The 15,048-nt window shown below is 56.4% G+C and overlaps 7 protein-coding genes across 7 annotated transcripts; 3 read left to right on the plus strand and 4 right to left on the minus strand.

Annotated features, from left to right (window-relative positions):
- Positions 1-222: 222 nt before the first annotated feature.
- L226DRAFT_596808 (uncharacterized protein) lies at positions 223-1,253 on the minus strand (the record flags this gene model as incomplete). Its single annotated transcript, XM_067685648.1, has 2 exons — positions 223-597; positions 708-1,253. Coding segments are annotated over 2 exons (921 nt in total), but the record flags the coding sequence as incomplete, so codon positions are not given.
- Positions 1,254-1,633: 380 nt separating this feature from the next.
- Positions 1,634-3,656, plus strand: L226DRAFT_555209 (alpha/beta-hydrolase). The gene is made up of 10 exons (XM_067683046.1): positions 1,634-1,643; positions 1,697-1,807; positions 1,870-2,249; positions 2,294-2,449; positions 2,502-2,525; positions 2,578-2,637; positions 2,701-2,754; positions 2,812-2,835; positions 2,893-3,036; positions 3,096-3,656. Exons 3-10 carry the CDS (start codon positions 2,030-2,032, stop codon positions 3,164-3,166), a joined length of 753 nt encoding a protein of 250 aa, XP_067529941.1. The 5' UTR covers positions 1,634-1,643; positions 1,697-1,807; positions 1,870-2,029; the 3' UTR covers positions 3,167-3,656.
- Positions 3,443-4,730, plus strand: L226DRAFT_575680 (alpha/beta-hydrolase; the record flags this gene model as incomplete). Its single annotated transcript, XM_067685236.1, has 8 exons — positions 3,443-3,680; positions 3,745-3,900; positions 3,956-3,985; positions 4,073-4,132; positions 4,200-4,253; positions 4,327-4,350; positions 4,458-4,601; positions 4,663-4,730. The coding sequence occupies 8 exons, from the start codon at positions 3,443-3,445 to the stop codon at positions 4,728-4,730; spliced, it is 774 nt and encodes a 257-aa protein (XP_067529942.1).
- Positions 4,731-6,271: 1,541 nt separating this feature from the next.
- Positions 6,272-8,569, plus strand: L226DRAFT_575681 (uncharacterized protein; the record flags this gene model as incomplete). The annotated part of the gene is made up of 20 exons (XM_067685237.1): positions 6,272-6,414; positions 6,488-6,566; positions 6,622-6,635; positions 6,690-6,788; positions 6,860-6,869; positions 6,924-6,941; positions 6,994-7,019; positions 7,084-7,109; positions 7,164-7,198; positions 7,251-7,275; positions 7,332-7,343; positions 7,411-7,426; positions 7,491-7,533; positions 7,590-7,675; positions 7,738-7,812; positions 7,882-7,909; positions 7,976-8,033; positions 8,097-8,121; positions 8,190-8,325; positions 8,396-8,569. 20 exons carry the CDS (start codon positions 6,272-6,274, stop codon positions 8,567-8,569), a joined length of 1,128 nt encoding a protein of 375 aa, XP_067529943.1.
- Positions 8,570-8,601: 32 nt separating this feature from the next.
- Positions 8,602-10,476, minus strand: L226DRAFT_616903 (uncharacterized protein). The gene is made up of 3 exons (XM_067686960.1): positions 9,817-10,476; positions 9,218-9,765; positions 8,602-9,163 (listed from the first exon to the last, which is right to left on the minus strand). The coding sequence occupies exons 1-3, from the start codon at positions 10,383-10,385 to the stop codon at positions 8,958-8,960; spliced, it is 1,323 nt and encodes a 440-aa protein (XP_067529944.1). The 5' UTR covers positions 10,386-10,476; the 3' UTR covers positions 8,602-8,957.
- A 665-nt stretch (positions 10,477-11,141) lies between these two features.
- L226DRAFT_548192 (uncharacterized protein) lies at positions 11,142-12,803 on the minus strand (the record flags this gene model as incomplete). Its single annotated transcript, XM_067682571.1, has 6 exons — positions 11,142-11,383; positions 11,447-11,638; positions 11,711-11,876; positions 11,934-12,179; positions 12,246-12,417; positions 12,481-12,803. The coding sequence occupies 6 exons, from the start codon at positions 12,801-12,803 to the stop codon at positions 11,142-11,144; spliced, it is 1,341 nt and encodes a 446-aa protein (XP_067529945.1).
- A 536-nt stretch (positions 12,804-13,339) lies between these two features.
- L226DRAFT_539887 (DUF1649-domain-containing protein) lies at positions 13,340-15,011 on the minus strand. Its single transcript, XM_067681758.1, has 8 exons — positions 14,847-15,011; positions 14,679-14,795; positions 14,476-14,571; positions 14,161-14,217; positions 13,951-13,973; positions 13,858-13,895; positions 13,505-13,766; positions 13,340-13,452 (listed from the first exon to the last, which is right to left on the minus strand). Exons 1-7 carry the CDS (start codon positions 14,880-14,882, stop codon positions 13,588-13,590), a joined length of 546 nt encoding a protein of 181 aa, XP_067529946.1. The 5' UTR covers positions 14,883-15,011; the 3' UTR covers positions 13,340-13,452; positions 13,505-13,587.
- Between the last annotated feature and the right edge of the window lie 37 nt (positions 15,012-15,048).

Below are 15,048 nucleotides of genomic sequence, written 5' to 3' on the forward strand. Positions count from 1 at the left end.
CGGAATGCCGCTGCTGCGTATACTAGTACTGACAAGTATTATTTATCGCACCATATAGCAGGTTCGCACAGTAGAGCAGAAGTGTCCCGGTGGGCTATGTCACATCCGAGTGAAGTCCGTTGAGCGACTGTGGACGTTTCGCAGGCCAAAATTCGATGCTATTAGATGCTATCCTTCGCATTTTGGGTCAATTACATTGACGAAGACGTGTGTCCTAGCTGTCTAACCACTCATCTCCTCCACATACTCGAATTGCACATCATTCATGACGCATGCCTCTGCAAGGCGGGCGTACTCCCGCTTCCCGATAAGTTCATACTCGTAACTCAAAACCACGATTCGAGAGAGAGCGATGGTTTTCCGCCCGGCACGAGCGATGGCATCTATAAGAGCATCCTCGAACGGGATGGGCTCTTGATTCCCTACGAACTCCAATACCTTGACAGATGAGGGGAGGCGTTGGAATAGGCGTTCCGTGTAAGTCCCAGCGACGACCGCAAGGTGCTCGAGCCTCGTACAGTGCAGCACGAGTTCATCGAGGAAAGGGCGAATGATCCTAGACCCGTAGCTGCGCACAATTTTAGGTGCTTGAGGCCCCTACTGTGGCGAATCAGCGTCGATTCCATCCACGGGCGGAAGTCCCCCTGCTCACGCCACGGCCCGTCGGTAGTGAGAGTGTCGAGTTGTGGGGAGAGCGCAATGAATACCTTGTACGGCGCGGGGCAAAAGTAGTGCCAAGGGCACAAGATAGCGAGCTTTGTCAACTTCGGAGGGAGTTCGCCCAACTCGAACTCGCCATCAAGGGCCCTGTCCACCGTCAAGGAGAGACTTTCCAGCCCTGGCACGAGAACCGCCTTGAGCATGTCCATTGAAGAGATTTTCCAAACAATAAGAGAGATCACGGTTTTCACCGCAGGTGCGTCCATCAAGCTTGCCAGGAAGAACGATTCGGGCGAACTGCATTTGTATTCGAGCCGACGGAGTGTGTGAGGAGGAATGAGGCGGAGCCAGTCCAGGCATGAGTCATTGATATGGCGTCCTTCCGTGATGGAGAGCGAACGGAGGAGGACTCGGAGATGTGGGGACGTGCGCATAGTTCGAGCCAACAAATTTTTGCGCTCCCTCGAGATTGTGACGGGCTCGCGATTAAAGTCGGCGTGCACGTATAAAGTGATATCGCTGTAAAGACCCGCCTGAGCTGGCGCCGTCCAATCACGGCAACGAGTGCAGCATGAGCGTAATCTCGCGAAGGGTAGAGGTCCAGGTTCTCAAGGACGGTGTAAAGTATGTCTTGACCGAGTGGGAATATGCGCGGTGATGCCAAACCAGTGGTAGTATCGATGGAGGTCATGTTGAACTATCACTGGCACAGCGTTCCCCACCTATGTCAGTCAATGCTACCATGAGATGCATACAGATTTGCGCACGTACATCGCAAAGCAATAGGATTTGGTGACTTGTTCTGGCCAGCTGTTCCATTCGAGGTTGAATTCGGAGTACTGCGGAGTATCTGATCGGAGTTCAAACCAAAGACGTCTCTGGATATTCGGAGTTCCTATTCGAGCATTACTGACTTTCATGGCACTACATTCAAGATTATTAGTCTCGTCCGACTCACAGCGACACCCTCCAACTTCTTGCCGGTATTTGGTCTCATTCCCGGAGAGTTTGTCCAGCGGTCATGATCTATGATTAGAGAGACCCGCCGACTGAAGGGCTACACTTCGGTGTACTCTCGGACTTCACTGTGGGTCAGGGCTGCTGAGTGGGTGGACAGGTACCCACCCTTGTCCGACAGAGCAGAGCGGTAAGGGCAGTTTGGATCGCTCGATGGAGATAGAGGACTGTACGCTTACAGCGTAATTCCAGGAAGTCCTTGTTCAGTGAGACATGACTTCAGCGCACCGCGATTTGCAAACACGCGAGACAAGACAAGGGACGTACTTAAGAGAGACAGCGACCTACACTCTCGCCGATTTGGGATCTCTGGCCACTCAGTCACTGACTACCACCACAACCATTTGTTGCCATGTCTTCCGTCCTCGCGGGCCCACCTACTGAATGCTGTTTGCGCACCGTTCACCACACCGGCGAAGCCCGCGGAACGATCGAGGAGTACGCAGGGGTGAAGACGTACGCTACTCGCCCGCCTTCGGGTGACGCGTCCAAGGTCATACTTTACTTCTCCGACCTCTTCGGTCCGATGTATATCAATGCACAGCTGTGCATGGACTACTGGGCGTCGAATGGTAAGTGGTGGTCGCTCGCCGGCGGCTTGCGCTGATTGATCTAGGATACACTGTCCTCGGGATCGACTACTTTGAGGGCGAGTCCATCCTGCAGCACCTCGGGAATGAGGGCTTTGATTGGCGTGCCTGGATGGAACCTTACAAGGAGAAGGCCCCGAAGCTCGTCAAGCCTTGGATCGCAGAAGTGCGCAAGGCATATGGTCCGTCCATCTCATCCTCGTCATACATACCTCCTGACTTGCGTCGCCGCAGAAGGAGCAAAGTTCTTCTGTATCGGCATGTGTTCTGGGAGAGTCCATGGCGTACACTGTAAGCTAATGACATCCAGGGAACTGTTTCGGTGCGCCTTACGTTATGGAATTGCTCGCGGAGGACTGGGTGACTGCAGGTCCGTCCCTGGCAAAGTCGCATTCGGCCTCATAGTTTGCTGACCCAGTGAGAATTTTTGTAGGAGCTTTCGCTCACCCCTCCTTCCTCGACGACACGCACTTCAAGAGCCTCAAGCGTACGTATCTTTAGTCCGATGCTCCCATCATGGCGCCCACTCACCATGGCATTGCAGGTCCGCTCCTTCTTCTCTGTTCAGGTGAGCCAAAGCACGTCAGCGGCGTACTGGAAGCTGAGCTCATTTCCGAACACGCAGAGGAAGACTTCAGCTTCAGCACCGAGAACAGGCGGCGCGCGGTCGACATCCTCATCCAAGACGAGAAGGAGTACTCCTTGATTCTCTACGGAGGCATCTCTCACGGCTTCGCTACGCGCGGGGATCCCAACATCCCAAACCAAAGTGCGTATAATCCCGTTGCTGCGTACTGTCATAGATTTCCAACGTGCTTGTCTTGTCAGGATGGGCGAAGGAACATGCAGCGCTGAGCGCGCTGAACTGGTTCGACCACCACGCTCTGTATTCTGCCTGAGCATGTCGCATGTCGCGCGTGTATATGCCTAATTACACTATACAAGGTGGCACCCGAGGGTATCGAAGTATATCCGAGTAACATTCGCACACTCTGGACGAAGCCCAGCATTCCTCCGACGAAACGACCGTCCCGATATCCGACTCGCACGCAGACTATTCAGAAGCTGCGAAGTGCGTTACTTTGAGTTCACCTCGCATCATTCGAACCTCGTTTGAGACATTCATAGACTGACCCGCACGGCTCCCCGCACTCGAGCATCCCCACACATTCACCATGTCCACAATCCTCGCAGGCCCCTGCGGCGACTGCTGCTCGCGCACCGTGCAACACTCCGGCGTCGCTCGCGGCACCATTGAGGTCATCGCCAACCTGCAGACGTATGTCGCGCGCCCGCACCCGAACCTTGAAGATACGCAGTTGCGGAAGCTCAAGGTGATCTTGTTCTTCGCGGACGTGTTCGGTGCGCTGTACATCAACTCGAAGCTCGCGATGGACTATTGGGCGGATAACGGTGGGTGCCATCGTTCTTCTAGCGTTGGGGGCGAGTAGGGCTGATGGCGGTGGGCCCCCCACAGGGTATCTCGTGCTTGGGGTCGACTACTTCGAGGGCGACTCGCGCGCGATACACGAGGGCAAGCCCGGGTGGAACGTCGACGAGTGGGTTCAGCCGTACCGCGCGAGCGCTGCGAAGATCACATCTCCTTGGATCGAGGCTGTCAGGGATAGATACGGTGCGTGCAACATACCTCCTCATCCCTGGGAGACCGATAGGTGAACGCTATACAGGCGGGCCCGAGACGCAGTTCTTCGTGGTAGGTGCGTTGCATCTTCCATATCACCAAAGCGCGCCGCTGGCAGGGATGTCGAGTCTGACGAGGACGCATCACGTATGATCATTGCCAGGTTACTGCTTCGGTGCACCCTTCGTGATGGACTTGTTAGCCACCGACTGGGTAACGGCCGGTAAGTGCGGCATCGGCCACAGACAAGCCGTGCATGTGTATGCGGACCTCACCTGATACTCGGACAGGTGCATTCGCGCACCCCGCGTTCCTCGACGAGAACCACTTCCGCAACCTCAAGCGTGAGTTCTAGTGCAGTTTTTGAAGCGCAACTTCTCCCCCGGCGCTGACACTAGAACTCGGTCGCGTTCGCAGAGCCGCTGCTTCTCTCTTCTCCAGGTACGTTATCCCGTCCCCTTTGTTCCTCCTACGGCAGGACCGCCCGCAGCATATAACTGTGGGCCGCCCACTCGCTAACGAAAGGGCCGACGCCCGGATACCCACAGAGGACGACTTCACGTTCCCGCATGCCGCGCGCCGACGCGCAGAGGACATCCTCGTGGAGCAGCACGCGACACACACAGTTCAGATCTTTAGCGGGGCGCGGCACGGGTACGCGACGAGGGCGGACCCGGAGCTGCGGACGGAGCGTGAGTCCTGTTCATCTGGGTTTTGCGAGGGGGCGCGGGGACTTCTAAGTTGAATTTATAGGGTGGGCGAAGGAGGAGACGGCGCGGGCGACGTTGAACTGGTTCGAATTTCATGGCAATTGCCGGTAGAAGAGCTGCCATCCGGTGCTTCAGACTGCGAGTCCGGCCAGAGGGACGTTCTAGCTGCACAGTTGTAGAGATTGCGCTGGTTGCGGGGAGGAAGTGAGGTTTTTCTGGCAGTGTTTGTTGAGGTCGTGTCGTGTAGGGCGGCACTGAGAGGCTACAGAACTATCGAGTCTCGACTCCTGCTCGCGAGAGATGAGGAAACTAGATGGACTTGCTTCCTGGAGGCAGTACTAGTCAGGTACGGGGTGGTCGGGAGGGTCGGGGAGATCTGGGAATTTGTAGTGCGGCTCCGGCGGCCTTGGCAAGAGCGCGACAGAACCTTGAAACAAGCAACCGTGATAGCTTCGTGAGTGTTACCCGGTCGAAATTAGGGCGTACGACTTGGACTTCGACGTCTGGTACGATTTTCCTTGTAAGACCTCGTGACAATGCGCACGCAGGTTCAATGAACGAAGTCAAAGATGAAGATGGTAGGAGTGCTTGCTTGGACTCCAATATGCATTGCCAGATATGCACGGGCGAGGGAACGGCTTGAGGCGACCAGGGACGAGTCGGAACGACAATATTGATGTTGAGCCACCGCTCATCGACCCTAATATCACTCGCGAAAATGAGGGCGGCTGAGAGGGAAAATGGTGTGGCACTGGCAGCTCCCGACGATTGTCTACAAGTCGTACTTGGCACGGGGAGAGACCCTGGCTTAGTGTGGGTGGCTGTGGGCGCCACGGTACGGGCATGCGAGGATGCGAACTACGGGCTTACGGCCGGTGATATATACTTACTGTCTGTCCTACAAAGTCTTTATGTGAATTACCATGGCAAGCTGTCTCGAAAAGATGTCTTACGTGGGTTACCAAGCTGTATCGGCTGCAACTTAAACCTACTGAGGGACGGTTTCGACGTCATTTGACAGGACTTGCGCCCTGGAGGAAAACCGATGATGGTGGCGTCTGCACCTCATGCGCGAGTGGTGGCCGAGGACATCTGAGGGCGTGGACATGTCGAATGAAGCTTCACGCTGGAGAGACTGTCAGCAGTACTTAGAGTCAATTTTGTCAAACATAAGCGCACCAAACGGTTGCGAGTAGACGTCCGAGGTCCGAGGAGCATCTTGGTATGACAATTCGGAGACGTCGTTGCTACTACACACCTGCTCGCCGCCGCCGCATGCATATTCCGGTGGTATCGGTGCAGTGGTGGGTCTTGGGGCTCCGGGCCCCGGGGGTAAGGGCATAGCCTGGAATAGTGGGACGATGGGCGACGCCACTTGCGCCAGAAGCTGAGTACTTACTTACCCGACGGCAATCGCAACCTCTCAAGGAGCGGGCCGCGACGCCTGATTGTGGCTGAGGAGAGAGAGGGCGTCGAACACGCGATGTCGAATGATGTGGCTGAAAGCGGAGTGAGCCGCGTTCGCTTACTATGAGCGCCGCCGGCGTTCTTCGCCTTTTGCTCTCTTGCAACGATCCTGTGCGCTCTGCTAAGTACAAAACAAAACGGCACGCCATGGGCGGGCGCACCCACCCAGCCCTCGTGTTGCATGAATGCCTAGCACCGTTGTCCTCGGTGCAGTCGCTCCCTTCGCCATGAAGGCCCTAGCCGGCATCCAGGAGCTCGAGGTGGACCGCCAGACCCAGCTTGCACACTCTATGGGCGCCGTCCTCATAGGCAGCTTGATCGCGTTGTTGTGAGTTCTACGTATGGGGTGTGGTATGTATCTGCTTTGCTCAACCTCACACTTCATCCCGTCTCGTGGCCAGTCTCTCTGGGGCAGTATCGATGCAAGTATTCTTGTACTTCCAACTGTACCCCAGAGACGTCCTCAGAATCAAGGCAATGGTGAGTCCTGGCTTACATGACTGCAATGTCTCATCTCATACTACTTCGCAATCAGGTCGTCGCCGTCTGGTGGGTCGCTCAGTCTCAACTAGTTCCCATGCTTCTCCTCTCACGAACCGCTAGGCTTATCGATGCGCTGCATTCGGCGATGACAATCACCGCGAACTGGCAGTATCTCATCGTCCATTTCGGAGACTGGGATATGATTGACGACATCACATGGTGCGTTGCTCGCGACACAACCTACACTTATCCCTGAACCTGACAGCCTCCTGGCTGCGACGTCGCTTCAGGTCAATCGCGGTACGTACACGAGTCCCACGTTCGTCTGTCAGTGTGCTCACATCGCTTTCTCAGGTGTCGGTTGCTCTCACGGTGCGTCAGTTGGTTGGCTACAGCAAATTTGGCCTCAACCCCCTTGCCCTAGGCAACGATCACGTTCTTTGTGCACTGGTGCGTCTGCTCTGGAACCAAACTACGGAGCAGCTTACGCTCCACATACCTCCTATCTCCTCAGCTTCTTTATTCATCGGATATTTAGCCGTGAGTCGGGTCCAAATCGACGCAAACAAGTATCTTAACCATCCCATCGTCCAGTAAGCCGCGGAAATTGGTACATTACGGCCCCGTTGGTGCGCCTTTCCTCTCATACCTCTGTGGAGTGACTGCTTACTGGTACCACAGGTCCTCCTGGCTCTAACTCGCTTGAGTACGCTCTCTATTGTGGTTGATGTGCCGAGTATCATTCACTAACATCCTTGACAGTCTCTGCCGCAAGTAAGCCTCTTAGGTATATCCTTAACTCTTCCATGGAGCTCACGCCTCGATTCCGATAATTGGATAGTCTCTACGTCAGAGATGTAAGTTGAGCCGCCATAGCGACAGGCCGCTGATTCCTGGATGCTGAATCCCGACCGTCAACAGGATCTCGCTCAAGAGCTACGCCGGGTTCGTACATGGCTACGACGTAAGTCACCCGCTCCCTTGCATCATCCAACCTAACCGACCTGCACCCGCCCACAGTTTGTCTTCACGATCGGCCTCTCCACCGCCGCCTCCCTCGACATCCTCATCACGATCGGGCTCTGCTACTACCTCCGCCGCGGCCGGTCCGGACTCGGAAGGTACCCCTCGTCGCTGAAGTGCCGGACGCATCTGAACGCTCGCCCAGATTGGTTGCATCTGGCATGGACCGCATCATCGACACGATTACGCTGTACACGATCGAGAATGGGATGCTTACTTGGTGTGTGCGCGACGTGCGGGCGTGAGGTCGGTTGGGTGTACTGACTTGTTGTGCTTCGGCGTGAACCAGCATCACGACGGTCGTGTCGCTCATTTGCGTGAGTGCATATCCTCTAGTAGATGGGGACCGGTGCTGATGCGACGTTGGCCTTGGACTCGGACAGTGGCTGACCATGCCGACGAACCTCATCTTCCTGGGACTCCACTTCGCCATCAGCAAGCGTACGTCCACGCCTGACCCTGCTTCTTCTAACGGACACACCTGACGCCTTCTCCTCTTTGCAGTCTACGCGAACTCGTTCCTCGCAACGTGAGCCCGTCACCTTAGACTCATCGTATCGGATAGCGACTGATCCCGGGCCACCCTGAGACCCGCAGACTGAACTCGCGCAAGTCCCTGCTGAACAAGTCGCAAGGGTCGAGCGGGGACCACCCCCTGCCCGTCCTTTTCCCGAGCAGTTTCCGCCGGAGTAACGCCAACGCGTGGTCGCACCGCAGCCATGGCGAGACTCGGGTGCGTACACCCATCCCTCTCCCTCTCCTTACTCCTAATGTCGAGGTATTGACTCGGTGGATTGGCGCAGCTCCAAGTGACAGTCGAGAAAACGGTGCAGCACGACGTCGAGGGTCCCGACCTGGACCCGAGCGATGCGTGCCCGAGCTCGCGGAGCCTGAGTCAGCGCGAGAACGCGATCGAACTCGAGCTGGCCAACTCGAAGAGCAAGACTCCCGAGTCTGTGTACCCCCGCGACCAATGAATGTCTGTTGTGATGGTTTGTCGGTGCTAGTAGCTAGCTAGATACAAGTATACTCAGTAACTGGTCTTGTGCGAGTGCCCGCCACGAGACCCCGCCAAGGCACCTCTCCGCCATCATAAGGACGTGCTGGCTTGCTTGTGTGTTCGTATGGCCAGTAGCGGATCGAGTTACGGAGCGCCGCACCATAGAATGTGCACGTTCATTATAGTAGTACCCATGAATTGTTTTTCTCCGTAGGGTTCGTCTTCGATGTCAGGGCGACAGCTGCATATACGAAAGCGTCTGGATGGTAATCGCAAGCAGGGTTGTCAGTCTTGGGGAGACCGCGCGTGCATCCAATGATTGCCGTAACCTCATTTGCGTGCCAAGAAAACTACTGCGAGTGTCTTCAGCCTGAATCCTGACTGCCGACCACGTTATCTTGCACGACTTCATGCGAATCCCAGTCTGGTCTATCCTCACGCAATTGCCGCCGTTGCCGTTCCAGCCACTCACGCTTTAACCGTTCCGTATTCTCGTTATCGTCATCCTTGTCATCAATGAGATCCCGCCAAGCCCAGGCTAGATCGGCCGGAAGGTCCTCTCGCTCGACGTCTACATCGCCTGAGGTCAGAGGAGAAAGGATGCAGGTTGCCTCAGAAGACTCACCGCTGTACCAGTCAATGATGTGCTTCGCAGCCGTAACGCTATCCATGCCCTCATTAAGATCATATCCTACTGCGTCAGAAAGAACGGCCTGAGCGCGGGGAAGACCAGTTCCAGCAGACATCTCGTTTCCCTCAGGGGTCGCTTGAAGGGAAGTAGCTCGGGAGACCGTTGGGGATGCTTTGAACGGTAACGAATGGGGAGTCACGAGAGGCGAAGAATTCGGATGAGGCTCAAATGACTTGTGGTTCCCAACGCGTTCGAATATAGCCAGTGCGAAGCGGAGGTACAGCAGGTATCCGTCCGTCCGCTCGGGCGTGTCGAGCACAGTGGAAGTCGGTAGCCTGCCTTTCGAGGGTGCGTGAGATGTAGTACGCGATGATATACCCATCAACGGGGATGAAGACGAAGGCGTGGGGGTCCCACCGGTCGTGGAGATCTGATCGCAGAGTGATGTAATTGCGTATGTCGTGGATTGTGTCAGCATCTGCGAGGTTCCGCGGGATTGGCATAGTGTCGCAGAGTTGTGTGCAGATCCGGCGTACGTCGTACTGGAACAGTCTGTGAGAATCTGTGTCACCTCGTGCAAAGAAGAGACTCACCCAATACCCGTAGGCTTCTGGTACGATATGAGCAGCTTCGGTTGGGTCCTCGACAGCTTGCACGCTCCGTCTAGACCACTGGCCTTCTCGCGAAGCGTGTTGACACTTCTTCCTGATACACCATCCCAGCGGTTTGTAGTCTGAGGAGGTGGTCCGGATCGCGGATAGACGCCAGTGAACCAGTGATCGGGGACCTCCTCGCGTTGAGGGGGAATCCATGCGTCGAAGGTGTAGAAGATGCCATAGTCGACCTCCCAGTCCTCATCGACGACGTAGTAATAGCCACCTGCCATAACAAGGTCCGCCTGGACGACCTCCTGGCCATGTTGGTCGCCTGCGAGCTTTCCTTTCTTTCCAGTCACGACCTGACAGGCGTCCAGGACAGCGGTGGATGGCATGCAAGGCTGGCCACTCTGATTGCCACCTGGGAGGGGACATTTGCGAACAGGGATCGAGAGGAAGATGAGGTTGCGCAGAGGATGGTAGATCCAAATCCAGCCATAAGGACTTGCCTCAGGCACTGGCTTGGTGAACGATGCGATGATAGGAGGTGGTTGTGAAGATGACATGAGTTACGACGCCGGCGGGCAAAAGACGACGTTCAGGGTCGGCGAGCTCAAGGAACGACCGACGGGGTGCAAAGTCAAGGTATCGAGTGCATGTTGTTTGGCGCCCTGGTGTGTCCTGTAGCTATAGGTCAGGTCGATGACCGTCAGACAAGAACCAAAGCCCGTGACTCAAGTACTCCAGTACTACTGGTAGTCTGGTACTATAACAAGGCCCTCCGGGCAGACCTACGTTACAACTCAAGCAGACAGATGACGATTCCATAAATGAATAAATGAGTAAATGAGTAAATGATGATGTAGACTCGAGGTGAGACTAGAGAGGTGAGATGCCATACAAACAGAGTGCTCCTTGTCTCTGTCACGTTCCAGGCCATATGCACGACCGTCGGCAGATCCACGAGATTATAGTTCCAGACCCGGCTATCGCTGTGAACAATACAATGCAGCTCTACTACCGATCGTACTTGGCAACCTGAACCTTTCTCAAGGCCGATCGCCGTCTAGAAGTATACGACGTAGGAGGTTATTTGCACCATACTCATACACTATATTACGTCTTCTTCTAACTGTGTACTACGGAGATATCAGTAAACAAGCACAAAACGGCACGGCGAAATGCTACATAGACAGAGCACGAAGTAAGGCTAGCATGAGATAGAGAAAGATAACCCTTAGAGATAATAAATGAGCGTGGAGCGACATCCAAACAACAACAACAAAAAAGCAGAAAACGAGCACCGAGATCGAGACATACAATCACCTCGCCGTCGCCACAAACACATGACTGTGCTCGCTCGGGGCCGCGAGACTATACCGCTCGCTCTCCTCGTCCGCCTTGACCCAGAGCGCGACGAGGTGGCGCCGGGCACCGTCCCGGCTCTCGCGCGCGTCGAGCTCGACCGTCTCACAGAACTTGGTGCAGTCCTGCACCCACACTGCAAAGTTCGTCAGCCGCGCGAACACCGCGTCCTGCTTCTGCACCATGATCTGCACCTGCTCTGTCACCCCAGTGCCGACGTCAGCTTCCGGCCTCGGGCCTCGGAGCGAGAGCGGAGACGCACGTGTGATGCCCATGGCGAGAACCTTCCCGCCGTACATGAGCTTGTAGAGCTGGACGGCCTGCAGGAGCCCGGTGTTCTCCAGGTCTTCGTAGTCCTGCAGCTCGTCGCGTTTGAGGAGCTCCCAGTGCGGCTGGAGCGACTTGACACATTCGTTGAAGCAGATCTGCGCCTTCTTGGCCCATTCCGCGGCCTCTGTGCGGGCAGTCAGCAAGCTGCCGCGGATGCGAACACTGGACACCGCACAGAGATGGGGCAAATGCTCACCGCGGTATGTCTCCTGCCGACTCTGTTCATCGCCCATGGCGGCCTCCCAGCGGCTCTTCTTCGGGCTACACACTGCATCGAGCAGCTCCATCGCCTTCAGGTAGTGATGGTGCGAAGACTGTATCGCATTGCACGCATGCTGCAGTGCCTTTGTGGTCGCCTTGCTCTGTACAGCGCACACGAGTCAGCGGAGCGGATCGTGACAGCCCAAAATGAGACGCACATCCTGGTAAGCCTGGTCCCGGGCTCCGACCGTCCTCCGCGCCTTCGTATACTCGTCTGTGTACGAATGGCCATAGCCATCTGACCTGCGGCGGCGTCGTGAGTCAGGACAGGTGACACTGGAACCGCGCAGCTGAGACACATACGCGGAGCTGCGCCACGACACCGGCCGTCCATCGTCCAAGACTCGCCTCAACTCCTCGAAGTATGTATCCAGTCGTTCTGCCGCGGGCTGAGTCGCAGTAATCTTCGGTTCCGTGTAAGTCGGAGTGGATAGACGCCGTCAAGGAACGCGAACTTGAAGAATACGCACCCGGTTGTTGAGCTGCTCGAGCTGCGCCTCTGCGACCTCTACGCTCGGCAGCATGTCCGTAGACGGACCGGCTTCAGGGGGAGATGGAGATGGGGACACATCGGACGCCTTGAGAGACCCGCGCTTGCCAAACGGAAGCTGGAGCAGGGACGGCTTGCGATTGGGCTTTGGGCTGTGCACGCCGTCGATGAGCATGCCCGAGGCAGGCCTGTACACAGTGGTCATGAGTACGCACCTCTTCTGTTCCTGATTCCGCCGCTTCTTCGCAGCCCGCAGCTGCGCCTTGCAATCCTCCAACGCGCGAAGGTCAGCGACAAGCCTCTGCGCCGCGGCGTCTGCGATCTTCCAGTTCTCATACGTGCGCGAGAGGACGTAGTCGGGGTGTGGGGAGAGCCAGCCCGAGCTCGAGGCGTAGCCAGAGTCGACGGTACTTTCCATGCTGTGGAAGCTAGCCTGACCAGAGAGTGAGGGCGTGTGTCGAGTTTGTGCGGAGGTCGATGGGGATGGGTCGAGTTGAAATGTGGGAGTGAGAGAGGACGGTTTGCGGGTGAGCGGCATCGCACGGAAAACGGGACCGAGAAGTGGCAAGACCGGTCACGAAGCTATCAGACGTCGGGTAGCGACAGAGCACTAGAAGCAATCAGGCCGCTCGTGATTGTGGGTGTCTGCGAGTGAGGAGTCGGGGGATGGGAGAGAAGAGGATGAACGCTGCGCGCCTGAGCCTATGTATATAGGCTGTCCGTCGGGCCATGAGAGGGAGGAAGAAAGAGGCACAACTGCGAGTTCGGGTCCGTCCCGCAACAGGAACGAGTCCTGGGTCGTGTTTACGCGCAAGGTGGATGGCCAAGCCAACATCCTGGCACCTTCGATGAGGGAGACTGCGGAAGACGGACCTCGCACGTTCGTCGCCTAACCACGCTCATTGGACTCACCCGCGCCCATACCCACAGACGCCCAGTATCGCCTGCCAAATCCGACAATTACTTCTTCCGATCTTTCCGTCATCTTACGCCCCCGTCGCGATGGCTCGGATGGCGAAGTCGTAGGGTCCAGTTGGCAGGCAACAAGCCTCTTCCGGTTCTCAGGCCAGCGCAGACCGCCACTTGGTTATGTCGCCGCAGACTCTACAAGAACAAGGACTTCCTATGATACACACCATGTAACCCAGGAAGCACAGAGGCCAGTGCCGTTAATAGATGAACCTTCCCTATATGTCATGAGCTCGGCGAATGTTTGGAAGCACGTTCCCCGGCACTTACCTTTTCTCCCAGGTACACCAATACATTGACACCACACTTCCCGCCTTCATTGACGTCTTCGCACCCCTAGACGTCGGGGACTATCACGCGACCTCGACCCCGCCGACCTTGACCGACATCTTAATCGGGAACGGGGAGATACTGGACGCGTTCGTGATCAGAGGCACCGCAGCCCTGCCGCGCTCCGACGACGCGTGCGTCAGCATCGTCTGCAGGCTCTTCGTCAGCGTCGACGCCAGATCCGCATTAAACTTCTGTCGCTCTGGATGGGCAAACCGCCGGCATCAGCAAACAGTATATGAACGGGCGGTGCAGGGCAGTGTCCGTGATGGACGGCAGACAATGTCACTTGCCTCGCTCTGAGGGCTGTCGAATCTCAGCGTTGATGATCCTGCGCAGCCTTGAGCCTTCCGCGCACCCGTCATTCGACCACAGAATCAGCTCACCACTGCTCCCAAGGGATCTCTTCCTGATAAACAAGAAAAGTCAGCGCAGGCTCCGCAGGCGCACTACGAACGACGCGGCGTGCGGGCGACGTGCAGAGCACCGAAGTCACGTCAATCACGTTACGGTCTCCGAGACCATCTCCCAGCCTTGACAGCACATACCGAGTCGCACGTCGACAGAGGGGATATCTTGCGAAAAAGTAGACGCACCTCTCCCATGAGGAACCACGACTTCCTCGGTCGCTTCTCCGAGAACGTCACCACAATCTATCATCGCGCAGGCGCAGTCCGGGGATCCGAGGGGGAAGAGGGCGTCCGCGTCAGTGCCAATAACAAAGTCCAGTTCAGATCATTATGCACGCCACGAACCACACGCCAGAGGTCTCCGAGCGGGGCAGGGGTAATGTATATGCGCGGAGGAAGAACGGGAAATGCCATTGAGTGGGATGGATGTGGATGTGGATGGGATGAGACGAACGGGAAGATGATGTGAAAGATGGAAGGAGGAGTCTGAGATGGACGCACCTGCCCACGTTTGTTCGCGTCGCCCTCGATGCCCTTCCAGAACGCGTCGACCTTGTCCTCGACGAGCTGCTTTATCTCCTCGTCGTCCACCCCAGGCTGTGGGCGTAGTCAGAATCCGCGTCTTGGCCATTCCCTGCCTATCCATCCTCCCTTTCTCCTCCCCGCTCCGTCGTAGTGGTACACGCACGGACTGCACGACTCACCATCGTGACATCGACGACCTCGAACGTGATCGGCTTCACAGTCCCAAACAGCCTATGAAACAAAATCGAGTGCAGCACCGCGCGTAAAATATCCTTCGTCTGCAGCCGGTCGAGGACCTGTCTGCCCATGCATCAGCCTGAGCCCACTGCGCGACCGCGCGGGCTTACAAGGTCGATTGTGATTGTTGGGTGCCCAGCGTTCATCGCAAGTACGTGGTGGCGACAGCGGCAATCGTGGTGGAGGTCCGAATCCGAGCTCGGAGGCGGACGTGGTTGTCAGTTACAGAGTGCACCTAGCACCTAGCAATTGCAGTATTGTTGTTTCGCGATACTCAAGTAGTACAGCGTTTTGCGAAATCAATGTCGTTTG

This window comes from Lentinus tigrinus (assembly GCF_003813185.1).
Source record: "Lentinus tigrinus ALCF2SS1-7 unplaced genomic scaffold L226scaffold_48, whole genome shotgun sequence".
NCBI lineage: Eukaryota > Fungi > Basidiomycota > Agaricomycetes > Polyporales > Polyporaceae > Lentinus > Lentinus tigrinus.

Bases quoted from the DNA above. Each gene is read 5' to 3' on its own strand.
- L226DRAFT_616903 (XM_067686960.1), bottom strand. From the start codon at position 10,385: ATGTCATCTTCACAACCACCTCCTATCATCGCATCGTTCACCAAGCCA. The intron at 9,766-9,816 runs GTGAGTCTCTTC...AGACTGTTCCAG, and splicing joins CAGAAGCCTACGGGTATTGG to TACGACGTACGCCGGATCTG. The intron at 9,164-9,217 runs GTGAGTCTTCTG...CAGGCGATGTAG, and splicing joins CATCATTGACTGGTACAGCG to ACGTCGAGCGAGAGGACCTT.
- L226DRAFT_539887 (XM_067681758.1), bottom strand. From the start codon at position 14,882: ATGAACGCTGGGCACCCAACAATCACAATCGACCTT. The intron at 14,796-14,846 runs GTAAGCCCGCGC...ATGGGCAGACAG, and splicing joins CAACAATCACAATCGACCTT to GTCCTCGACCGGCTGCAGAC. The intron at 14,218-14,475 runs GTGCGTCCATCT...GCGCGATGATAG, and splicing joins ACGCGAACAAACGTGGGCAG to ATTGTGGTGACGTTCTCGGA.
- L226DRAFT_555209 (XM_067683046.1), top strand. From the start codon at position 2,030: ATGTCTTCCGTCCTCGCGGGCCCACCTACTGAATGCTGTTTGCGCACC. The intron at 2,755-2,811 runs GTACGTATCTTT...ATGGCATTGCAG, and splicing joins GCACTTCAAGAGCCTCAAGC to GTCCGCTCCTTCTTCTCTGT. The intron at 3,037-3,095 runs GTGCGTATAATC...TTGTCTTGTCAG, and splicing joins TCCCAACATCCCAAACCAAA to GATGGGCGAAGGAACATGCA.